This window comes from Cajanus cajan, chromosome 7 (genome assembly GCF_000230855.2).
Source record: "Cajanus cajan strain Asha chromosome 7, NIPB_CcT2T_4, whole genome shotgun sequence".
Lineage (NCBI taxonomy): Eukaryota > Viridiplantae > Streptophyta > Magnoliopsida > Fabales > Fabaceae > Cajanus > Cajanus cajan.
The window spans coordinates 11,846,695-11,873,678 of NC_138523.1; the positions used below are offsets into that span (position 1 = coordinate 11,846,695).

The 26,984-nt window shown below is 33.8% G+C and overlaps 3 protein-coding genes across 5 annotated transcripts; 1 reads left to right on the forward strand and 2 right to left on the reverse strand.

Annotated features, from left to right (window-relative positions):
- The first annotated feature begins 814 nt into the window (after positions 1-814).
- Positions 815-1,168, forward strand: LOC109806012 (auxin-induced protein 15A). Its single transcript, XM_020368343.3, has one exon. It carries the CDS (start codon positions 815-817, stop codon positions 1,166-1,168), a length of 354 nt encoding a protein of 117 aa, XP_020223932.2.
- Positions 1,169-3,576: 2,408 nt separating this feature from the next.
- On the reverse strand, positions 3,577-9,042 carry KDTA (KDO transferase A). 2 transcript variants are annotated; one of them, XM_020367594.3, is made up of 11 exons: positions 8,682-9,040; positions 8,476-8,518; positions 7,579-7,701; positions 6,861-6,980; positions 6,703-6,781; positions 6,300-6,416; positions 5,600-5,697; positions 4,625-4,715; positions 4,232-4,351; positions 4,081-4,151; positions 3,577-3,996 (listed from the first exon to the last, which is right to left on the reverse strand). In XM_020367594.3, exons 1-11 carry the CDS (start codon positions 8,981-8,983, stop codon positions 3,799-3,801), a joined length of 1,362 nt encoding a protein of 453 aa, XP_020223183.1. In that variant the 5' UTR covers positions 8,984-9,040; the 3' UTR covers positions 3,577-3,798. The 2 variants fall into 2 exon arrangements, with proteins under 2 accessions (XP_020223183.1, XP_082917200.1); XM_083061074.1 differs by lacking the exon at positions 6,861-6,980 and having other exon boundaries at positions 8,682-9,042.
- A 1,252-nt stretch (positions 9,043-10,294) lies between these two features.
- On the reverse strand, positions 10,295-13,129 carry LOC109819260 (protein PSK SIMULATOR 1). 2 transcript variants are annotated; one of them, XM_020384935.3, is made up of 3 exons: positions 12,843-13,129; positions 12,435-12,604; positions 10,295-12,193 (listed from the first exon to the last, which is right to left on the reverse strand). In XM_020384935.3, the coding sequence occupies exon 3, from the start codon at positions 12,140-12,142 to the stop codon at positions 10,442-10,444; it is 1,701 nt and encodes a 566-aa protein (XP_020240524.1). In that variant the 5' UTR covers positions 12,143-12,193; positions 12,435-12,604; positions 12,843-13,129; the 3' UTR covers positions 10,295-10,441. The 2 variants fall into 2 exon arrangements, with proteins under 2 accessions (XP_020240524.1, XP_020240538.1); XM_020384949.3 differs by lacking the exon at positions 12,435-12,604.
- Positions 13,130-26,984: the final 13,855 nt, after the last annotated feature.

Here is a 26,984-nt window from a genome sequence, read left to right on the forward strand (position 1 = left end):
TTATTTATTAGTTTTTAAAAATAATTGGACACAAAATGCGTTTTTCCGCTACTAATAAAGTAATGGAAATGCTGCAGTGGAAAAACAAGGAATAGACGAAACTACCATACCCAACCCATTGCGGACACAATACGGATTTTGCTTCCATCGTTTTCCAAAGCACACGACGTGTCTCACTTTATTAATTTTTTTTAAATAAGATATAACTATTTTTCATTGAATTCAGTACATAATGTCTCTAAACCAAAATTTCAACTTCAAATTTTAATTAAAAAACATAAGTTACGAACTACTCTCATAAAATTATAAAAGTTTAATATATTTTTATTCTTTAAATTTAAGATAAATTTATTTTTAATCTTTTAAATTTAAAATTATTATTTTTATTTCTTGTAAATTTTAAAAATTTTGTTTTAGTCTATTAAATTACTAATAACATATTTGAAAGTGATACAACAAATGACATAATTATATAACATCATTTGAGTTTATTGTAATATCTTTATTAACAAAGATACTAATAAATAAATTTTATACAACAACATTTGATAGATTTTTTAACAAAATTTGTGTATAAAAAGTAATACATGATTTTATAAAAACTAGAAAAACTAGAAAAATCAAATTTATATTTGTGGAAGTAAAAATAAATATATTTTAAATTAAAAAAATTGAAAATATATTTAAACCCAATTATGAAATACTAATATATGATACTCATAAGCTTGCACTAATAGCTCACACTAGACACAAATATAACATTACACAAATCCATCTATCTCCAAGAGTCTCTATCTCAACACATAGCAATAGCATGGCTTGTATGTGGCTGAAGAATGCCTGCGGTGGCAGCGGGAAGAAGCCGCCGGCGGATGTGCCGCGCGGGCACTTGGCGGTGGCGGTGGGAGAGGCAAAGAGAAGGTTTGTGATAAGGGCTGACTACCTTAACCATCCATTGCTTCAACAACTGCTGGAACAAGCATATGAAGGCTATGGCTTCAACAAGAGTGGTCCTCTGGCTATACCTTGTGATGAGTTCCTTTTTGAAGATATCATTCAAACCCTAAGAGATGGAACATCCTCTACTCATGTCCCTCTCAAGAAGCTACACTTGCCCTTGTCCAAGGACACTCTCCCCTTACTTCAAGGCCGGAGGAGCACCAACTAAGTCCATCAAGGGTATCATATATAATTAATTAATTGTAGCATTCTAAGTATAACTCTCTCAACAACCATCTTAGATTCACAAATCATTTCAAAACTTGTCCAGATTGATCAATGTCATACGTCCTAGATATGAGTTGATTATTTGTATGTACTTCTACTTTATCATAAACAAATTAGGTGAATTACGTCCCAGGCTCACCAAAATCCAAGTTGGCCTCACGGACATGGGTCAAAAAGAAGTTACAGAAATATTTACATATTATTCGTCAATTAAGTCTTTATATAGCTATATCAATTATAGAATTTAAGCTTACATTCTTGTGAAATGAGTTATATCCCAGTCACTCGTTGATGACTTTTCCACTTACTTTATACGTCATGATGCTCATGTTTATATTTCTTTTGTTCTTTTTCTTGAACAATATGAAATGAATGATCTTTGCGATGCAAAAATACAACTAAATTATGGTTCAATATAGTAGAATTAACGTAGGCTTTAAAGATGAAAAAGGCTTTTTAGCTGAAAAGGGGAAAAGGGAAATCATACAAGTATTTGAGCAGTGAAAAGCCAGCAACACGGCCGAAAAGATGCTTTGGTACCGAAATTATTAATTAATCAACAGTTGACTCCAAACTCCAAAGCTACAGTTGAAGTTCTGGCACAAATTGCTTTCCAGCCAATAATGAAATATATATATATATATATATATATATATATATATTTCAAAATTTGACAAATTACTGAAATTAGTGTGTGGAAATATTTTCTCTCCAATTACTTATTAAAAAATTATTTATAAAATAAACTAATTGTTTAGAACAACAGAAAATTTATAAACTAATTTTTTTCCTAAAAAAATAAACTGTTCTCACAAATCTAAAAATTTGAATCTTTTAATTATTTTTTTTCTTAAATGCACTCTTCTCCCTTGAGTATGGCAGTTGTTTAATTTTATTCTCTTAAAATTTAATCGAACAATTTTAGATTTTTAAGTATAATAGTTATGTAATTTTGGCCCTTTAATATTTAATTGAACACTTTTAATTCCTCAAGTATTATAATTGTATCATTTTAGTCTTTCCAATATTACAATTATACAATTTTTACCTATTTAAATTATATATATTAATAATTTTAGTAATCATAAATTTATATCATTTAATACATAAATAAAAATTATAATATATATAACTTAAAAAAGTCAAAATTATATAATTATGATACTGAAAGGATTAAAATAGTATAATTACAATATTTAAAGGCTAAGATTGTCTAATTATAATCTTAAAAATCAAAATTGCATAATTATAATGATATAGGAATAATTAACTATCTTTTTCCTGCAAAAACTAATTTTTATTGTATCTAAATGAAATTAAATAGCTTAGAATCATTTTCAAACAAATTTACCCAAATAAAAACTCATCCAAATTACAATCAATTGTTCCAATAATATGATTTTTTCAATTTTCTCAAACACCATTATTTTCGTACCAAATACCTAAAAGCTTTAAAATAACTTTAAAGAAAATCAACCATATTTAAGACTTGAGTTCCGTACATGTTTTATGTTGTGATCCATAAATATTATTTATATCCAATAATAAAATATACTTTTATGATATCACCAACTACGAAAGATTATGATGTGATAAATGATTACAAATAGCAATTATCAAGTACGAGTCAAAAAATATTCAATGCCACCTCCATACCTACCTCTATGTTTCGGAATGAGAGAAAATGAGTAGAGAAAGAAAGAAAAGTTTAAATTTTAAATTGAAAGAAAATGAGATAAAAGAAAATTTAAAAATTGTCTCTATAGGTTATCTTTCTTTCCTTCTTTCTACTTACTCTCCAACAACTAAAAAAAACATTATTGTGTATTCCTATTCTGTAATTATTTTTTTCTTTTAACCACCTACAAGATCCCATCGTATATCAGAGGTGATTGTTCTTGGGACCAGACTGCCTGCAATTGCTTCAACTGCAAGGTCCTCCATTTCGAATTTCTTCAAAAATAAGTTTAAATGCTTAATTGATTCCTATAATTTCATAAATTTAACATTATAATTCATACATTTAAAATTATTACAATTTTAGTCTATATACTTGTCATTTTTGTTTTTAATATTTGTCATCTATTTGCAATAGGGACTAAAAGTAAATTTTTTTAAAACTACATAAACTAAGTGGAAAAGAAAATTACGTATAAGAATCAAAATGAAATATTTTTCACTATAGCCAAGAAAAAAAAAAGGTTAAGTTTCATTAAATTATAGGAATCAAATAGATTTTAAACCATAAAAATACTAAAAGCAATTTTTTGTTTTTGTTTCTTCTATAAATTGTTAAAACAAATTAAAATCAAGATAGCATTTTTGAAACTAAAAACTGCAAACAGGAAATAAAAACACAAGTAAATTGTCCCTAAAAAGCAACAGATTTTGGAGGAGAGGATTGACGGCACTGTTAGACTAATGCACAAAAAGATATGATGATATTTCATAAAAAAAAATATATGTATAAAAAGATTTGGTGATAACTTGATCTTTTCTTTCGGAGATTCAAACCACCAATACTGTGAAATGGATCGAGTCTGAATGAAAATTTCTGGGGACATTCATTTCTCATAGTCTTAGACTCCTGGATTCCCCTGCAGATAAACCACTCAAAACATGAAAATTTAGCAAACTCCAAATATTCTCAACAATGCCACAGGACAAACTGCAAAACGCTTCCTTAGCAGCTCTACGGCGTGCTTCCAGAAGTGTTGCATTGGTGAAGAGTTCAAAGAGAGCCTTTTCAAGCTCCGATTTTCCAGAAACCTACAAGTAAGCGACAACAGACAACAGTATAAGAATGTTCAAGCTGAAGAACAATGTTGATTAGCAAATGAGTTGTCACCCTACCTGAAGAACTGACAAAGGATTTGATCGTTGCATTTCCAATACCATGTGGGAGAAATGCCCAATGTGATAACCTGAAATCAATTATGAGTTTCAAGTTCCAACCACTAAAATAGTATGTTGAGATTTGAGAATTGCATTATTCAACAAGCACCTGTCAAAACAGCACACCCAGCTGCAGCAGCTTCTGAGATATTATGGCCAGCTAAACCAGGGAGCAATGAACCCCCAATCACAGCTATTGGTGTTAATGTGTACAAGTGTCTTAATTCACCTGCCAAAGAAGATGGATGACAGTAAATATCATGGATAATATCCCTAATAAGCCTAATAATTCCATCCTCCAAGGTACCCTTTGTCCAATACTTGGTAATATAATAGCCTTGAAAGGATACTTCCATATTTACATAAACTTCAACGTGAATTATGGCAAAGAATGAGGAGAAAACTCATCAGGTCTGGAAATCGCATGGTCTCAATTCTCAGTAAAAGTGAATTTTCATGTATGCGAGCATTTCTTGCAAGTGAAAAAGAAAGGAATCTGTACCCAAAGTGTCCACCACATAAATATTAGTTTCTGGCTTAAACTTCTCATATCGAGACCTCAAAACTACCTTTTGTCCTTCTTTCTCCAATTTCTGCACTATATCAAATAGAAGCACCATGAATTTCAGAGATGGTAGGGGGAAAAAGCGTTGAAAAACAAGACTAATTTTTGAATGAGCATCATTTCTGTTGTATGCAAATGATTTTAAAGGAGACGTAGAAACTGATGGTCATTTGAAATGAGCATACCCATACACAATGATTTAATTGGCGTTTAACCCAACTTTTCTAAAGCTTCTCTTCTCTTTAAAAAGACAAGCCAAGGCAAAATTTTTTTAGAAAAGCTCTTAAAAATAAAAGAAATATTTTTTTAATGAACAAAAACACAAAAAACACTAACAGGTGTTTGGTCAGGAGGAATGGACTAGTCCCTGCAAAGTTGAAACTACGTTTGAGTTTCTGCTAAGAGAGGGGCCAACATTTACCCATTTAGTGTTTGTTAGACACTGGATCAAAACACCCTGAACTAGGGTAAATTTGCTGTATTATTCTTCAATTAATTATGGTACCAAACGATGGCAGCACCAGAACAGCAGAATTATAGAAATGAAAGGTACGCAGGGTGTTTGAGAGATCCTGCACTCTTTTCCAGCCTTTTTTTCAATTATCCCCAACTCCTTTCTTGAAGCTATATGGGTCAAATTCCTTACTCCCCTGATTCCTTTGTATTTCCTTTCCTTACATAAATAACTCAATTATTTCCTTATTATATAAATAATTCAATTCAACTCCCCTTGATTGCAGCACATGCAATCTGTTACATTAATCATTCAATTTCCCCTCTGTCATTTCCTAATAGGTGGTTTCCTAACAGTATCAAACTGTCTCTTAAGTCAAGTAAGAATTGCCTCCGATGGAAGATAAGCATTGGAAGCCAGAAAAAATGCTTCAAAACAATATTGGATAAAAAGCTTACTTTAGCAATCTCCCGTCCTTCCTGTGGATGCCGCGGGACAATAATAGTCATTATATTAGGTTGCTGCTGCATAAGGGCAATGTGAACACCTAATATTACTGCAGAGAAAGCAATCAAATCTAAACACATTAAAGGATAAAGAAAACAATAAATGAGTATCAAAATAAAGAGGGTGGCAAACTAATTCCACCTAATTGTAAAGTAGTCTTATAACTAATAATATATATATATACATATATATATATGTCTCTTGTGTGTGTATGTGTTATTCCAAGAGTAACTCTCGGTATAATTACTCTATTCAATAACTCATTATTTACTATTTTAACAATCTAACTATTAAATTAAAAGTTTTTAATGAATATATCAAGTTTATAAATTTTTGCAAAATTTTAAACATAGCATGTATCTTTTTATCACTAATTTATGGAAAGAAAAAGGAAAATAGAATTTGCTACATTTCGACAAGATTATGTAACACAGGCTAGAGTTGATTAAACAGTTAAAATGTTAACATCTTTACTGACTGCAAAGCAAATCTAGAACAATCAAACCACCTATATTATGCCAATTTTCCCATGTTATTGGCTCCCCTCTCATTTTCTTATGTTAAGCAAACTGATCAGGTGTTTCAATAGATGGCTGAGGAACAAACAAGTATTTGCAACAAAATGCCAGAGGTACAGAAGATGGAACTGACTTTCTTCTTCTCCCCTATGAATGGAAGAAGCCATCCAAACTTGCTTTTGAGTAAGCTGTAGTCTCAGATCGTCTATATTATTTCTGCCTCTTTCATTGACTCCAAAATCTTCTATTACTGAATGAAAATAGTGATAAAACAAGATTAGTATAGACCACTGTATCACTCTAAAAATTCAACAATCCAATAGGAACCAAAAACAATAATTTTCTTTTTATATAATTGTAAACATATCAGCAACAACATAGATATCAACTAGGAAACTAGTTTTCTTTAAAAAGTCAATAAACCAACTCAGAAAAAAGATAAAATGATGTTGTATATCAGAACAAACAGTTATCATTTTTTTCATGTTCAATTTCATTTATTTTGAATAAAAAAAATAATGAAATTAACAACATACCATATTTTAAATCACCAGAAAAGTTTATGATATATGGAGGGGCTTGCAGTAGCTGAAACCGGATACCTTGCTCTGTACTCTGATATTCAAAATGTTCAATAATGACATGATAAGAGATATGAATTACTGTGAAGGTAAAAAGATCTAGAAGCAAATACCAATGGGACAATCAATGAAAACTTCGATAACATCAATGAAATTAATGGCAGAAGTTCTTGTCTTGACCAAACTTTAAAGGACTTTTCAGACATCCGAGCATTTAAGAGTGCCAGTGTTATCTGACAAGAGCAAAATGGGTTATAATATGTAAGAATCAGTATAACTAATAGATGATAGATATGCATTCATAGAAATGAAGCAGATGTATGAGCAAATAATTGGTCTACCATTTTAAATTTAAAAAGTTAGCCTCAACTACTGTTAACCACCATTTAAGCGGTAGATTATTTAAGTTCTGTTTGATTCAAAGAAGGAGAGGGATTTTAATGGAGAGGGGAGTAACTTTTTTCTTGTTTGGTTCAAGAAGGGGTGGGAGGATTTAAAAACTAATGCACCATTGTACCCTTACAGTTTTGAATTTAAAAACATAAATAATGATATTTTAGACATTATACTAAAAATGTTTTAAATTCTCTCTCCTCCACTCCAAATCTCCGAATATTGGAGAACAGTAAAAATTAGATAAGGAGTTTTGCTCCTCTCCCCTCCTAAAAGTTGAACCATACAACAAAAGTTCATGAAAACCCCTCCCCTCCTCTCCTAACAAACACTATGTTAGATTGAATTCAGATGCATGAATTAAACATTTAACTATTTTCCTATCTTAAACATGCTTTATAAATGTGATCCACAAACTAATAAGAATGAATCACTTACACCATTTTTGGAAGCATCCATGATAAGATTTGGCCAGAGTTCACTTTCCATTAGCACAATAACATTTGGTTTCCAGTAATCAAGGAAAGAATGGATCGAACTAGGGGTGTCAACTGGTGAAAACTGTCAAATTTGAAAGTTTCAGCAAACCAATAAACTGCATTAAGCCAAATCTGAAAATTAAAAGGCTGTAGCCAAAATGATAACTTCAAAAATATTTTAAGAAATTCTATTAAAACTGATCAAGTATGATGCCTAGATAAGATAAAATTATACAAGATACAATACATGTAAGATACATACTTAGACATGTACATAAATTCATAAAACCTAACAAATATATAATTGCAATTATGCAAATCCTAATTACGAACATACTTCTTGGACATTACTAAAAACAAAATAAAATTAAAAAGCATTATCATCATAAATCACTTCCTATTTTCTAAATAGAAGAATATTAATCGTACTTTCTTGAAATCATCCATTTCATTTTTGGCTCATCAAAGGACAATGCTTCTATGTTTCTGTATTATAATGTTTCTATGTTTTATATGTAGCTGCATTGGATTTTCATAACTTTCTTTTTAAGGCTTGAATACTTCACATATACGTATCAGTGAAGTATCCAAGAATATCATTATTGAAAACGTATCAGATATGGATACATGAAACAAAATAGAGTATGAGTGCTTCATACTGAATAATAAGCAAGCCAGAACACAAATGGAAACCTAGGAATATCATATGAGTCTCACTTCGTATCTCTCTCAAGTCTTCGTAAAATGAAGAGTATGTTAGAAATTGCGTCCTTGACATTTCTCAACTTAATTTGACACAAGATACATGCGGATGAAGAAATTACTCAATCCACGCTAGCATTCCCTAACAGTGTACCTGTAAAACGATTTCACTTGGAAGCGACTTGCTCAGCACTTCACTGCGTTACACCAAAAACAGAAATTATAACAATAACCTCATAAAATGAGTCCAGCAATTTCTCTTCTCAAACAAAGGAATGCGGAAAAACAAACCAATCGGTTAAACTAGGCTTTCAAATGCTCCGAAATTCGGAGAAAGGAAACAGAGTGCGAGTGTCTTACAAAGCGGACACAGTGGTGATGGTCATGAGCACGTTCAAGTGAGGCATTCGCTGAATGCAGTGCTTGATGACGGGAACGGCGATCATTCCTTCGCCTAAGGAAACGGCGTGGAACCATAGGAGTGGTCCCGGTCGCCGAGGCTGAGAGGGGTGACCGAGGCGCTCCGGCCACCGCCGCGAGTGCTCCAGGCCGAGGAACCTCCGCCACCGCAGGTGAAGGCGGATTAACGGCGACACGCCGCAGCTTAAGGCTCTGTATATCTTGTACACTACCAACCCCTTCTTCATCGTTCTAGTTACCATCAACGCATTTTTCTTCTTTTTCTCCTTCTTCTGCCTTCTGCTACTCCACCAGACCAGAGTGCAAGCCCGAGCCCAAAGAGCAACACATTTTTATGGGCCTGTCGCCATTAGCAATTTAAGTGGGCTTATTTTTTGATGGGCCGTTCACTACACCGTTGGATTATGTGTGTATAATAGGCTCTCTTTAATATAAAAGAAATTACTTAAATATATTTTTAGTCCCACAAATTTAAGATAAAAATTTTTTTGTCCCTCAAATTTAAAATTTTTATTTTTAATCTCAGTAATTTTAAAAAAAATTATTTTAGTTTTTATATTCAAATTTTGTTAAGAAATTTATCAAATATTATAGCATAAAATCTATCTATTAGTGTCTTTATTAGTAAAAATATTACATTAAATCTAGTTGATATTGAATAACTATCTTAATTAGTCACTTTTAAATATGTTATTGGTGGCCTGAAGGACTAAAATTTTTTTAAAAAAAATTACTGAGACTAAAAATAATAGTTTTAAATTTGAGTGATCAAAAATAAATTTGTCTTAAATTTGAGGGACTAAAAACATATTTAAACCTAAAAGAAATCAATATATTTTAAGATTGATAGCTTTATGTCTAAGAATAATTAATTTTTTATAAAAATTACTTTTTTTTTATTCAATGCCTAACTATTTATATTATCAAATAGCTTCAATCTTCTACTGTATTATTTTTTAAATAATTCAAGTGATATTATATTTAACTTTAAATTATTTTAAAAGTGGCTATTTAATTTTTAAAAGACTTAATACTATATTGCATTTTAAGACTTTGTCAAAATTGTATATACATACTTTTTTTATAATTATAAATTTTTTTCCATTTTCGTTCCATTTTTTTAATAATTTTAAATGGTTTAGCTTTGTTCTATTATCTTGTCTTATAGGGTAGATTGTTTAGCACGGGGCTCAAAGCTCCTCAGTGGCCGAGATGGTTTGTTGCAACAGTTTGGGCCTTAAGAGCCCAGTTCAAAACAATGTTACTAAAATATCTATATGCAGCATTTCCTTTCTACTTCAAAGATTAGACACACTTTAAATTAAAACAGCTCCAGTCAAAAAATGGCACCAAAACAAACTTAACTGTGTTCAAACTTGCTAATCTAAGCCTCATTTGCTTGGCCCTTGTCTCTTGTCCAATAAATTACAATTTACCTTGGTAATTATCTTAATTTATTCAGTATAGCAAGTTGGATTTATTGTTATTTTCAACTATCTTATTGCTGCAAATTTAGAAAATAAACTATATACCTTGAACAAAACCAACCAATATTTCTAATATGCAAAATCAATTAACCAAAGCTCAGAATCAGCGTGATGTGATTCCCAGCGTATTAACATCAACAGTATCAAGGGACTACTTGGAAAAGGCTACATTAGAAAATGATAACTGTACATCATTGGTGACATTCACGTAGCCTATAAATATTTATTGTACAACTCATTCTTTCTCAAACGAACACCGTTAGAAGATCTAGACCCTGAAAACTCGTGTGCCTCTCTCATGCAAGCCTCTCTATCAATCCTACACACATAGTGGAGACCAACAAGGAGTTCAACCATTGCAGCTTCAGCTTTTGCTTGGTTTGCAAAGTAAAGAGTCTGCACAAGCAAAACATTTGCTTTGGAAGATGATTGCTCCCTCTCAAAATTCCTCACAGAATGCCACTTTATCATGTTGTGTGCAAGTGGAGCCAACCACTCCAATATATGTGAGAGCATCATGCTCCATTCCACTGCAAGGCTAGCTTCATGGACTGTGGCACGCTTGCTCTTGGCGTACCACTTAAGCTTACCCCTCAGAGCGGTTCTCATGTTTGTTGGTAACATGTTGTACAACTCATCCCTTGTTTTAAGATCAATGAGGTGAGGTGATGACACCATCTTCTCTATTAGTACTACCACATTTGCATAATGTAGAGCTAAAGCTGCACCACCAAGGGTAGATGGACCTGCCTTTAACCGACCCTTTACAGATAGTTTGAAATAAATTCTAGTTCTCCATATGAGGGATAATTTATCCATTGGTTTCATGTTATCAATGTTCTTCACATGACAATCAACCACCCTCATGGAGCCACCACTAGTTGGCACACAAGTTTGTAGTACAATAGGAGAATTGTTTCCAACTGATATGCATCCTTTTAATGGACCAACAGGTTTGCAATGCTTGCTTTCTGAATGAAGCACTTGTTGCTCTTTCTTCTTTCTCTTGCTCTTGGTCTTGTCAAGTACAAACCCTGAGTTTAACTTTGGTTTGCACTCAACAGGTTCTGAACAGAATCCATGTGAATTAGTCTTGAAAGGATTAAATGAAGAATGCATGAGAGTAGAGAAGGAATGACTGCGAGTGAGATGGTTGTTATTAGTGTTCACAGGGGGAGAATCATTTTGTTGGTTTTCAATTGGTGGTACGTGACTATTTCCAAAAACAAGAATGATTCTCTCCAGAATTGTGAACAATGATCTTGCCAATAACCGGACAATGTAGTCATAACTTCTGTTCCAAGGAGACATGTCTCTCAGATTCTTCACTTGCTGGCGCTGCCACATCACCCTCTTGTGAAACTCAAGCAATTTCACACCATGAACCTCGCGATTCGCCTTCATTCTCCTGAAAGTTTGTTCTCTCTCAGCCAGTACCTCAAGCTCTTGGGACAGCAGTGACATAGCAGCAACAAATCTTTCCATTTTCTTCACCCTCCTCTCCATCTTTTTCCATGCATATTCCCACCCACACCATTGAACATAATGTTGAGCAGGGTTGAGGACAAAATGTTCATAACCACGATACACTGGATCCCTGCACCTCTTACTCAACCTGGCCACAGACCATGCTAGAGACTCAAAGTTATTGAGAATCTCACTCAGTGCTAGTTCCATCAAGAAACAATGATCATCAGACACTAGCATTTGGACCCCAACCGACTTCACTATCCATTCCCTCGTTTTCATTACCTCCCTGTCACTCAAAGAATGCCATAAATTAGCCACCTTAGACATCAAACCCGTAACTTCAAATGCCAAAATTCCAATCACATCCTTGCCATCTGATACACTCTTGCGTGAGATTGGCCACAATGCACTGAGCCATGTCCCATTCACCGTCTCACCCCCCATAGTCCAATAGCCACGTTACCCTAATTACAAATCTCAATAGATACCCCTATCCTGTATGTACATTATCAAATACAAAAACACAAATTAGAGACTCAAACCCTCAATGCCACCAAAATCGCAGCATCGTGTAAGCATGAGTACTAGCAAAACATTATTTACTTTAGCACACTCTTTCTACCTCCCTTTCTAATTCAAATTTTAAAAACTACGGAATAAAATGAGTCCACAAAATTGTGCTACTTTTAATAAATTTCGGTCTATAATAAAATGTGTTCAAAAGAGTGCATCTCACCAACAAGTCGATGGTTCCAGCCATAGTGAATTCAGTCTTCTTAACTAAAGCCTCAAGTTTTTGTATATGAAATAATCATAGTTGGGAGCGGAGACTTCATTAAAGATAGTTGAGAGTATATGACAATCACATGAATATTTCATACCAATTACATAATTTCATTTGATTACCTGAAAAAAAATGTGTTTGAAAGTAAGTTCTCAAACTGAAAGGCTTTGTATGGAGAAAAATCCTAAGCCAAAATATGCTGTTTTGGAGCAGTTTGGAACCTCAAGGATTCTAAACCGCTTTTAAAAATTTAAAATTTCTTCTCACCCATGTCTCTTACTAGACAAGCAGAGAAGCTGCCAAAACTCAATCCAACGTTCAAAACACAGAGAGAGAGAAAAAGAGAGGTTAGAAACATACCCTCCAGAAATCTGAAGCAGCATTGAGCTGAGGGAGAAGAAAGTGAAGTTTTAAGAGAGAAAGGAGAAGAGTGAAACACAATGAAGGGATGCGAGTAATATGAGAAAAGGATAAGGAAGTAGACAAAGAAGAACATGTGAATGAAAGACAAGGACAGACAGAGAGAGGGTACAAAATCGGTCAAACCGAGGCACGAACATGGGTCTGCATGTCGGGTTTATGCTTTTGGAAACGTGGATATTACTGTGACAATTCAGTGGTTGATTGCGTATGGTAATTGCTAGTTCAGAGTAGCGCCTTGTTACCCCTTCAGTTTGCGTTGGGATGTTTGAAGTTTTTGGATTGTAGTAAAATAGTTCGTGAACGTTGAGAATTTCGGTCCAACGCGGCTACTACAGTAGTTGGTATGAGTACGTTTTGGTTTTGCTGTAGTCGTTTCATTGTTCTAGGGACAGTAGGGGAATTTTGAGGAGCATATACTGTGTTGGATCAATCGTTTGGTATATATATCGTATGTGCCTAATTAATTCCACTTGGATAAGTGTTTTGGATTTAATGTATGCAACTTTGCAAGGGATTGGTCACAAAGCAGTCCCATTTGATACCAAATTTTTCACTACGTTCATGCGATGTCACATGCCATTAAAAAATTAGGAATAGAATTAGACACGTTAGTTTGAAATGTAATACGGGCCGTGCATTTCTGTAGTGTTAAAAGACCTAATCTATAAAATAAATTGCATCATTTCTCAGTTGGCATATTTGTTATTATTCTCAAGGACTTTTTATAATATGAAGTAACATCATACACAGTACTTTTCATGACTTTATGTTTAAGTTGATGATCAAGTAGAAGTGTTAATCCATTTATGTTAACAAGTTTTCATATGTTAATTTTTTTTTTATATATGTCTTAGAGTTGTTGCTACTTATTACATATGTCTCTCAAATAAATTTTAAATGTACCATATTGGATCAAAAAATTATTTGATACATCTTTTGTAAAGTTTTACTCAAACTTGAAATCTAAATCATAAAGATCCATTTGGTAGAAAAATTGTGAAGTTAAAATTTCACATAATTTAAAAATAGTGAGGAGAACTAGCAAAATGTTATTGTGGGGCTCGCATTATAAATATTTAAGGGTATATATAAGATTTAACAATTAATTTTACAAAACAATTAATTTGACTCAACAACTAGTTTGAATCAAGAACTAGTTTAATTGAAAAATAACTTTGGCAGCAAGTTTGACTATAAATATAATTTGATTTAATGACTATAAATATAATAAATGAAACAATTAGACAAATCAACGGATAGGTACCCATCGTTTATCCTTGTGCTTAGTTGTTGTCAACTAGACAATTAATTACTTTAAATGTTTGACCGTTATTTGACATTTGTAATGTGCTGTAATAACAATGTAACATAAAACAAAGTTACCTATTTATGGAAATTGGATTGGTCTATCTCACATCAACCTAGTGGGTTGCTTTGAAGTCATGCCTTAACAGTTAGGGGCGTGATACTTTGTCATTCCATGATTTATCTCACAAAAAAAATAGTTAGATGCTTTGATTGAAAATTATAAAAATTTAATATATATATATATATATATATATATATATATATATATTATACACTCTGAATATATACACATTAAATGAAACAAAATTGTCGGCACTAATAAAAAGTTATAATAATGGGATTTGAATTATTATAGTCATAATCTCCCTAATACTAAGTTCATTTACCACATATATATATATAAAAAAAAAGGCCTTTTTTTTTTCTCCAAAACAATTAGGCCTTGTGTTAAAGGTGCTTACGAAACACTTTTATATACATCTTCCTTTTTAAGTAAATATGCCACCCTTTTCAAAAAAAATTCAAAAATTTCCTTAACACCTCTTTTAATTTATTTTTTAAAATATATTTTATTTTAAAAAAACTATTATCTTTATTTACATTCCTCTTCTCTCACCTCTTTTATAACGATTCAGTAAGTCACTACACTTACTATAACTCAATTATTATGCAACAAAAATATTAAACAACATACATCTGACTTAGGATTTATCATGCAACTCGTAACTAATATCATGTGCATAGTTTATATGCAGGGAATAGAAAAACATAATAGTTCATGTACATACAAACTGCATCAAAGTAGTGATAACAAAAGAGAACTAGTCATCCATAGCAAGGTGAACTAACTTATTAATCTTGTTTTATTCTCATACCAAGTATAATCATTGCAGTTCCAACCACCAGGAAAATATAGGGTATGCTTGTGAAAAGAATTCAACATGTAATTAGAACTAAGCACCTTTCAATGATACAACATAATCAACTCGTAAACAACATTATCACATCACAATACAACAACTCACAATATCACAACAATCTCAACACAAATCTACTTCAGCACACTCAACACAACAACACATATAATTACATTTAATGCGTTGTCATGCATATCCACTATGAAGATCTCTTACAACATAAACTAAGCAGTTTAAGTAGCTAGACACTATCGAATCACAACATCTGACTTATCTCAATCAAGTCAACTAATAACTCAATTTGATTTCTTAGGTTCTCAACTTAAATTAGGAAGTCTAATACTACTGTTAGGGTAAAACAATTTGGGTATGAGTCTATCATGGTGTTAGCTTGCATTAATAAGTTGCCTATGAGATTAGACTACCGACTACTTTTCAAATATTATGCACTTCCAATACTAGGTTAGAGACTAAGTTCTTGATCTAGTACTTTACTCGATTGGTCACTTTATACAAGTCTGTCTTGACCTTACTCACACACAAATACCACATAAAACCTAGAGAAGACAACATACAGCTTATCATTCAATAGTCAACTCACATATTGAAGTTTTTTCAGTACTTGGACTCTCGGAGTACCACATCTCATACCTATGCAATGTGATATTTAGTTTTCAAAGTCATCACTTACTCTTCTCCAGTTTTTATATATCTTTAAATAGGACATGTATCTTAACCACATGCCTAGCAACTTGACAACTTAAACATCATACTTTAATAGAACAAGAACTACAATTAGCTTAGACAACTTAAAATAACTCACAACTTTACAACATATTCAACTTATAACATATCAACACACACACACGTGCGCGCGCGCCCACACACACATATATTATCTTACATCATTTACCCATATAACTTATTTATCATTAATCAACTATGAAACAACTTTAAACAACCTGTGCTCATCATGCAACTCACGCCTGGTGCCACTATAAAGACACCCAATGCCATTGAGGTAAAGGGACTCTTTGTCTCGCCTATGCTCAACACCAAACTATCTATGCCTGGCGTGGTTGTGGTAGAGAGTTTCCCACTTTCTCGCACCTAGCATGGTAAAATCCACGTCCGACTCCAAATTTGGCAAAGACTCTCTACTTGACTCACGCTCAATGCCATACACATAAGTGCCCGATGTAGACTCAGATAGAGACAAGTCTCTCTCCTCATGCTCGACATCATTCAACCTACGTTTAATGTGATTCCAACCTAAGACAATTCTATCTCCTCATGTCCGACACCATCGATCCTACATCCGACGTGAGTACGATAAAAACCCTTCTTTGGAGTCACACCTGACACCTTAAAGGCACACCCAACGTGATATTAGTTTTTGCACATCGCAAAAATCAAAATTTTACCAACATACTTGAAACCCAACAAAGTTCCAACATGCAACAATGTATTCCATGCATATATAACATGTACAACTCGAAAGCAACTCAAAAGAACATATGCAACCAACAATATGCAATAATCATCAACTATACTTCATGAACAATATTTCCCCAACCTCAACTTTCACCACTCTTTAATTCATAACTTCATTTCAACACGACTATGAATCAACAAATTCAAATCATCACACAATCAACAAGAATTTTGAACACATGATCCACTTACCTTTTAAAGAATCTAACCTAAAAGAGGAAGAGAAAAACCTACTTCATATGACTTTAAAACTTAATCTCAACTCTACAAGACTTGACCTTTCAACTTAGCAACTCCTATTAGCTACAAGAAGGAATAAAAGGGTTTCTAAGCCAGAGAAGAAAAGGGAAGAGGTTTGTTCTAGTTCAGAGAACTTCTCATTAGTTTATCTGTGAGGCCCCTTTTATTTTTTTTTTCTTTTTTCTTCTCCTTCTCCCCGGACCCATTCTCATTTTTCTTCTTCATCACTTTGCTAGCCCTCTATTCACTCACTTCTCACTTGCTTTTCCCTGTGACCAATTTGGTGCTCCATTTCAACTTAAGGTGCTGATTGAAGGGTGGATTCTGGTCGAAATCGTGCGGAGCCTTTTTCCTCATCTCCTTTTTCAACTATCTTCTTCTCCATTTCTTCCCGAAGCTCGATTTCCTTGAGTGAGGTAAGGGAAGTTAGTATTTTGTTCTTTTTCTCTATTTCTGGTTGTGGACAAATTCTAGGAACTCGTTAGATGCTTGTCGATGGCTGATTCGTGGCTGGATTAAGGAAACTTATTGTTTTTGGGGTTTCGGGGATTGTTGAGAAATTTTGGGAAACAGTCTTGATTGTTGTTGCATGTTGAAAAAGGTAGTACTTTTGGACTCTTGGATGAAAGAGTAGTGTTTTGAACCGATTGCATGTGAAGTTTCTGGTCTTTTCGCAGGTCTTTGATGAATTTGTTCGAAAATGGTTGGCTGCTGCTGAGCTTCGCGCTGAGCGGGGTTCTTCGCGCCTGGGCGCGCGGCCATCAAGGGACCTATTTGGTCAAGCCCGCTGAGCGCCATGATGAGTGCGCTTGAGATTGTGGGTCTCTGGCTGGCCCGCGTTGGGCGTGACTTGGCCCGCGTTGGGCGCGATACCAGTTGTGGCAGGTTTTGGTTCTTCTTTTGGGCGCTGAGCGCGTCCCTTGTCGCGCTGGGCGTGAGGCTCCTTGGGAGTCTCTGCCTCATGAGCGCTGGGCGCAATTTGAATTGCGCTGGGCGCGAGACCAAGGGAAGTCTCTGCCTTCCCCGCGCTGGGTGCAGGGTTGTGCACGCTGGGCGCGTGACTCTCTTTGAGTCTCTGCCTGGCCAGCGCTGGGCGCAATGGCCATTGCGTCAAGCGCGAGAGAGCCTTGGGTTCTCTAGTTGAGCCCGCCGGGCGCGGGCACACCTGCGCTGGGCGCGCGGACCCCCTCGATACTCTCTGGTTGTACTGCGCTGGGCGCAACTACTAGTGCGCCGGGCGCGTGAGTGAAGTTGTATCATATGATGTGAAATTGTTGCTTATGCTGAGTTAATTTGAAATGGAGGAATCTATAGTAGATAATAGTATTGATGATGTTGAAATATATTAGTTGCATATTCTTGTAAGTTGATATGTGAGTGTATTAGTTGTGCAATGTTGTAAGTTGATATGTTAAGCTGAACAGTTGTGTGTTACTGTGTGTTGCTTCTGGATGTTGTAGGCCGAAAGGCTGAGGTGTTGTAGGCCGAAAGGCTGAGGTGTTGTAGGAGATCTCCGAGGTGATATACGTGACGACGCATTTTGTGTGTATTGGTAAATCTGTGTGGAAATAACTGTCTGGATGTTTATTGATAAAGCGTTGATGGTCAAAAATTTTGTTATTGTTAAAGATTTCCCATATGTTGTTTCTCTTTATACTAGCTTACCCTTTGTGTTTTCCATGTGGTTGGACTGCTATGATCGTACTATGTACGGGAGCAGAGCAGGGATAGGTGAAGGATTTGTGATGGGTCGGCAGCTGAGAGTTGAAGCTGATACCTATGGATGTTTTGTCTGTTTGTTCACTTGGCATAGTGACATGGATGTAATTATTTTGTTTTCATGCCCTAACGCTAGTTGGATTTGGGACATATGTATATATTTATATTCTAGACTCTATATTTATATACTTGTACTATTCTGCCTAGTGTTTCCGGTGTGTTTAGTGGTAAGTGAAATGGCCAATCGGGTCGTTACATTATCTCTTTAAAAAAATTTGAAAACTTGAGTTATGAGACTCAAAACTTAAAAGTAATCTTTTTATACCTTACTTAGGTGATTCTACATATCTCTTGTTTAGCTACCTAGAGACCAACTTACTCTCTGGCATCCTTGACTGAAAGTTCTCAACAATGAATGACACCTAAACAACAAAATTTCATATAATTAATATAACAAATCATAAAATTAACAATGTTACATCTTTTTTATATATTTTTTATTTACTTTATCCCTTTTTAATTATTCTTCATACATCTTCTTCTTCTTCTTTTCACTTTTTTTTTTAAAATTCAATAATCAAGACACTCATTGACTCGTCTTTATTATTTAAAATCCTATTTTTTTGCACTCTTAATCAACCCCTTATATATTAAATGCAAATCACTAGTTTGTGTAAGAGTGTTTTTAGGGGATTTTCTTCAATGAAAGAGTTTGTAGGAGTTCTTTTAACTTCTTATCAAATTCATTTTTTATTTATCATCATTATTTATAAATTAAATATTAATATTTTAAATAAATTATCAATATATAATTTTTTTTTGCTATAATATAAATTATTTATCATAAATCTAAAATATAATTTATTTGTTTAAAAATATTTATTTGTAAAATGTTTGAATATAATTTATATATTTAAATATTTTATTTATTTATATATAATTTATTATAAATTTTAATTATATATAATAAATATGTATAGTTAATTTTATGATGAATTATTAATTAGAAATAATATATTATTTTATTATTATTGTTATGAAATTGTATTTTCTGATTCTTAAAATGTACTTTCAAAAGAGTAAAAATATTATCTTCCATAAAGTTATATATGGAAATATATTTTTGTCATCAAGAAAGCAATTTTTGAAAGAAAAAATACTTTTTAAAAGTATATTTTTTCTCTTTCAAAAATTATTTTTTGGAATTATATTTCTACTCTTGGAGTTTTGGATGTAAAACATATTTTCGAAAAGTATGTTCTAAGCAAAAAATCATACATATACTAGAAAGTACTTTCAAAAGAAAAAGAAGAAGAAAATATACTTCCAAATAGTACTTTTTTAAAGAGTATATTTATTTATCTCTTAGAAGATACTTTCTGAAAGTGTATTTTTGATTTTTTGAAAAATACTTTCCAATAATATATTTTTACTATTGAAGTTTGGAGTGAGAAACATATTTTTGAAAAATATTTTTCGGAAACAAAAAATATATCCTCCCAAAAGTGTATTTTTTTCTGAAAAATACTTCCCAAAAATATATTTTCACTTTTGGAGTTTAGGTATAAAACATATTTTCTAAAGTATTTTCTAGAAGAAAAAATTGTATTCCCAAAAAGTACTTTACTTTATGATATTTTCTATCTTCCAAAAATACAAAAGTATATTTTTTTCATTCCAAATAATATTTTTTAGAAAAATATGTTTAAGAAATAAATAAAAAAAAATATAAAAAGTATATATATTATTAATTAGTTGAGGTTTATATAACAAAATCTAAGCCTTTTAACTCAGAAACAATCGGGCCTTATGCCCTTACGAGTAACTAAAATGTGATTTTGTACCCAAGATTTAGGTCTTGCATACTCCCACCAAAAAGAGCCCAATCCCATTATTAGCCCCTACAAAGGGTATGCAGGCAAATAATATATATATCATTTCATTTTTATTCGAAAACCCCTCCCCCAAATAAATAAATAAAACAAAATAATTCTATCATTAAAATGACATTATAATTGAAAAAGGAAAAATGAAAAATAAATGTTATTTAATGATTTATCAATCAAAACATACACTTTCAAACTTTAGTTTTTCAATCCAATGCATGTTGGAATGCATCGAAATATATAGAAGTATTCCTTTGTAGGTTTGGTCTTGCAGAAATTTTCAATTTTCAAGTTCTATTGTGTACTTTAGGTGAGATTAATTCTTGATTTGAGCGTCCAACGACATAGCTTTAATTACAAAATGTTTCCAATTGTGCATGTACTATAAAATCCCAATTGATTAATTTTGAGGCCTAAATAAATCTAATTATAAAAGCTATCAATGTGTAACATGTTATTATAAATTTATGAAAACTAGTGGGCCTTGCACGACAGATTGTCAACATGAAAATTTTCATACAAGTTTTATTGATGGATTAAGTAGGTTGATTTTAATTACGGTATAGTAATTGATAAACAACAAGCAGAAAAGAAAAAAAAAAAAATCACATGGAGTTGAAACTTTTTCAGCTTTATTTGCATTCTTAATTTATAAACTAAGTTACATTTTCCTCTAACTTGTGGTCCCGAAATATTCACGCTTATCAATATTAAGTGACGACAAGGTTGGCATTTTTAATTTCTCTTAAATTTTTTTTTTCTCCTATCTGAAAGGAATATATATTTGAGTTATCCTTCCGTTGAAGGCACCGATGGAGATCAATTGAACAAAGATGGAGATTTTCAAAATAATTTTCGGTAACCCACTTTGATATGTTCTATGAAAGTAAAGATTATACTATAACATTACAAATTAAATAATTAATAGAAAAGCAAGCCTTGAAAGTTTGAAAACTTCATAGCTCCCACATGATTATTACTTGGGAATCTAACTTTCATGAACTGCTTTTCCCTTATTTTTAAAAAAATAAAAAAATAGTTTGTGGTTAAAAGAGTTTCGTTTTCCATACGCGTGCTTGGGTAAAGAAAAAGATATATACTACAAGAGAAGGGACGGTGTTTTTTTTTTTTTTTTTTCCCCTTACACTTGATTGCGGCAGAGAAATTAAATTCCTTTTGGGTCACTATAAATTAAGAAGTTAATTTATGGAAATAAAGGTTGAATGTGAGAGTTATGAGAGGTGCACATTATAATTTTGTAATTTGATTTGATGATGGCCAGATACACTGGTCCACGGCCAAAGTAATGGCAAGGCCACGGCCATGCCCCACCCGAGATATACTTATTATATACTATATATTATAGTTAACTTATATTTTTTGGTTTGATATTGTGATATGATATAGAAGTTAGACAAAAGTTAAAATGTTAAATATGTTTCTCAACAAAAAAAAGTATAATAAAACTTTGGTAAGTTTTTTTTATATTATTTTGGTCAAATAGATAATAAAGAAGAGCTTTGAGAAAATTTTCTTTTTAATACATGGTTTTGGGTGTATGAACTGTCTAACAATTTTTTTAAAAATTTTTTGTGAATGGATTATAAGTCCAGGATCTTGTATTATTAGTAGGTGAATTTAATTGCTAACTGGATCATTATTTTTTGTAAAAGTGTGATTGGATAAAAATGGTTCATAATAGTTACATATGGTGATTATAATAGACAGATTCATGGATGATGGAAATATAGGCAGTGCATGAAATTGATGGAGGAGTTGGGATAGTTAACATAAATTCTTTTTCCTTGTAAGTGCATGTATACAAGTGGTCATTAGCTATTAAATGAACATAAAATTTAATATAGGGTAACTATATAAGAATATAATTTTATTTTAGATTTATCATTTTTTGTGTTTATCTAATTATCTCTGGTGCCTTTATTAATTAAAGTTATTTTTGGCTGATAAAGAATACTATTCTATCAAAATTGTATTTTTTTCGAAGTTATCTCATGAAACCTTTTTTTTTTCTTCAAAATATTGCATATTAAGGATTTTATGTAGAGATTAAGAGTATCACTTTTTACATATATAACACTTGGTGACGCTAGGTGCAGGTTGAATAGCATTGAGCGTGATCAAGTTAAAGATTTCTTTGAGGGCTTTCTGAATGTGTTGCTAATTTGGACCTTAGGTTGATGTTATGTGGTGTTGATTAAGTTGTTTGTGTAGGTGGTTTATTGTTCTATACTATGTTGTTTTCTTGATTACGAGCTCACCCTTACATTTTCTTTATTGTTGGACTACGATGATCATATTATTATAAAAGTAGAACAAAATTAGGCGAAAGGTTGAGTTGAGTTTTGAGGGCCATGTTGGAGATGGTTGTGTTTTGTTTGGAGTTGTTCTAAGACAACTTGTGTATAATACTTGCTTGACTGACAACTTAAAATTTTATGTATATAGTTGGATAGATGTTTGTGTGTGTGTGAACAGGATTTGATGTAATCCCATTAAGAGATTTGTATCTATGTTTTCAATTGATTATTTCCTATACATATATTGTTGCATGTATATTCAGGAATTGTTGCATATTAATTCTAGGTAATTAGATTTATATTTTTGATTGTTTAGTTGTTAAGTTGTAAAATATAGTGACATGTCGGGTTGTTACATGTGAGAACATTTTTAGGGACTTCTTTCTAACAAGGGTTTCTTAGTAACTTTAGTGACCTCCTATCTATTTCAAATTTTATTTATCATATTTATTTATCAAGCAACACCTATATATTAATCACAAACGATTATCTTTTGCAATAATTTTTTTTAGAGATTCTTCTAACCTCTTAACTATTTTAAATTTTATTTATCATATTTATTTATAAATTAAATTTTAATTGTAATGACTCGTCAGGTCATTATACTTATTTCAATACAGAAACTAAGTCGTCACGTATATCAACTATAAAGATCTCTTACAATTGAGATGAACAATCTAAGTGAATTGATCCTATCAAATCACTACATCTGACCTATTACAACCAGGTTAAGTAGATATAACTTCAAGCCTCTTTGAGCACCTGGTAAACAACTTAAAATTGATTTCTAGGATTTTGCCACTTAAATTAGGAAAGTTTAATACTATTGTCGAGGTATAACAACTTGAGTGTGAGCTTCCCAAGGCCTTAGCATGTATATTTAAGCCTCATATGCAATTAGCTCACCAACTATGCTCTTCAAATATTATGCACTTTTCCAACAATGAATTAAGAATTTTAACCCTCAACTTCATCTCGATTTGGTCAATTTATACATGTATGACTCGACCTAACCCCTATGCAGTTCTACATTTGGTTGTTTTATGCACATATGGCTTGATCTTGCCCTCATACAATTCTACATTTGGTTGCTTTATAATTAATATGGTTCAACCTGACCCTCATATTGTTTCCACATAAAACCTAGAGAAGATAACCTAAAAATAACTTTTCATTCAGGAGTTAACTTACTCACTAAAGCCTTTTCAACTTTGAGTTCTCGAAGCACCACAACTTATATTCATACAATGGGATATTTTAATTTTTAAAATAACTTGACCCTCCTCTAATTTTTATGTATCTCAACTTAAACATGTATCTCATCACCACATGCTGTGACGTAGCAAGTTGGTGTTTTAGTAGCCTAGAACGGGTCGTTCCCAATTTGGAACAGGTCGTTCCAAGCTATTAAAATGACCTATAAATTGTTGTTGAGAACGGCCCGTTCTGGAGGGAGAACGGGCCGTTCTGGTTGGAGAACGGGCCATTTTGGAGGGAGAATGGGCCGTTCTGGATGGAGAATGGGCCGTTCTGATTTTAGAACGGGCCGTTCTGCATGTGATTTTTGCACATGATGAAGGGGTGCAGAACGAGCCGTTCTGATTTTGATACAGGCCGTTCTGGCCACTCCAGAATGCCTATAAATAGAGGTTGTGGCAGTTGAGGAGAGGAGGTTTTTTAGAGAGAAGTTCTAGAGAGAAGGACTCTGGACTAAAAAGCTTACTTTTGAAGGATTGAAGTTCCGGGTGGAGCTTCGGAAAGGGAATTCCGCTTCTTGGCTATCCTGATCCAATCTTCAGGTAAGGGAAGCTAGGTCTTGCTGATTTTGGTTGTAAATGAGTTCTAGAAACTCATTTGTTGGTTGATGTTTGAGGGTTCTTAGTTGAGATTGCTGAAAATGGAGTTTTGGGGTTTTAGGGGTTTTTTTTTGAAGAAATTTGGGTTTTCTTTGATTTATGGTTGCATGTGTGAAAAGGTGGTGTTTTTGAGCTGTGTGTTGAAAATGTAGTATTTTAAACGGATTGCATGTGCTGGATATGTGGAACTTTGCAGGTTTTGGGCAAGATTTTCGAACTTGGTGGGCTGCTGCTGAGTTCGCACTGAGTGCCATTCATCGCGCCGGGCGCGTGACCACCTGAGGGCAGCATCTAGGTAAGCCCGCCGGGCGCAAAGATGTGTGTGCCAGGCGAGCTTGAGGATGTTAGCCTCTGGATGGCCCACGCCGGGCGTGACTTGAATTGCGCTGGACGCGATATCAGTTGTGACATGTTTTTGGGTTCCTGGCATGGCGCCGGGCGCGACCATTGTCGCGCTAGGCGTGGGGACTCCTTGGGAGTCTTTTCCTTGGGGGCGCTGGGCGCAATTCGAATTGCGTTGGGCGCGAGACCTTGGGGAGGTCTCTGCCTTCCTCGCACTAGGCGCGGGTTTGGGCACGTCGGGCGCGTGAGACTCCTTAGAGTCTCTACCTGGGATGCGCTGGGCGCAATTGGTATTGCGCCAGGCGCGTGTGAGCCTTGGGCTCTCTGGATGGGTCCCGTTGGGCGCGGGCACGCTTGCGCTGGGCGCGCTGGCCCTCTGGTGCTCTCTGATTGTACCGCGTTGGGCGCAACCATGAGTGCAACGGGCGCGGAGATGAGATTTCACTATATGCTGAATTATGATGTTGAATTGTAATTGATGAATATGTCGTGCTGTTAGATGTTATTGCTGATTAAGGATGTTTAGGCTGTGCTGTGAGCTGTGTTTAGATGTTTAGTTGTGCTGTGCTGTGATGTAAGTTGTTTAGCCGTGTTGTGCTGTGCTGTAAGTTGTCTAGTCGTGTTGTGTTGTGCTGTAAGTTGTTTAGCCGTGCTTTGCTGTGCTGTAAGTTGTTTAGCTGTGTTGTGAGCTGTGTTAGATGGGCTATGAGTTGTTTGGTTGTGTTGTGTATTGATGAGCTGTATGTTGATTATTGCCGCTATTCGGTGCTGTATTGTCGCTATGCGGTGCTGTTATTGCTGCTATGTTGTGGTGCTATGTTGCATGCTGATATAAATTGTTGTAGGCTGTAAGGCTGAGCTATTGTAGGTCGTAAGGCTGAGCTGTTGTAGGAGATCTCCGAGCTGATATGTGTGACGACGCATTGTATGTTTTATTACTGTTTATGCTGTTATAGCCGCTATGTCAGTGCTGTTATAGCCACTATTGTGGTGCTGTTATAGCCGCTATGTCGGTGCTGTTATAGCCACTAATGTGGTGCTGTTATAGCCGCTAAGTCGGTACTGTTATTGTTGAATACTGTGGTATTTTTAAGCTGATTGATGTGCTGATAGCTGTAGTTGTTTACTATTCACATATTTATATATGTATCTTGTTTCTTTTCACTAGCTTACCCTTGGTTGTTTCCATGTGGTTTGGACTGCGATGATCATACTATGTATGGGAGTAGGGCAGGGTTAGGTTGGTGTTTGCAGAGGAGAGTCTACAGCTAACAGATGGAGTTTTTATTCTTTTGATGTATTTAGCTACTTAGTTAGCATTTGCTGGATGTATTTTTGTACACTCTGATTCTAGACAGATTTGGACCTTGTATATATATATGTTCTAGATCCTATATGTATATACTTGTTCGTTTCTGTGTAGTATTCTGGTGTGTTGTGCTGTGTGTATTGACCAGGCGGGTCGTTACACATGCTCATACAACTTAACATCTTAATCAACCAACAGTTGACTATCATTCATAAGTAACTTACAATTAAAGCAACTTTAAACATCATCATACATCATCCTTGATCAATGCATAATGAACTATAATCATGCAACACTTAAACAACTAAAAACATCAAGTTTCATTTCAGTAAATCATGCTTGATGCCATTCTCCCAGTGCTCAATTTCATTGAGGCAAAGAGTCTCTAACTCACCTATGCCCAACACCAAACCACCTATGCATAGTATGGATGAAGTAGAGAATCCTTGTGTCAATCATGCCCAACGTAGATAAACTTACGTCTAACCTCATTCAAGTAGAGAGTCTTTGCATGACCCACGCCCAACACCATACAACCTACTCTCAATCTCATTTAGGTAAAGAGTTATTGCCTTGACCACACGTGATGCCACTCAATTAGGGTTCGACATCATCAAGTCAAAGAGCTCTCGAGGCAAGCATACCCTATGCCCTTCAACCCACGTCCAACGTGACCAAGTCAGAGAGTTC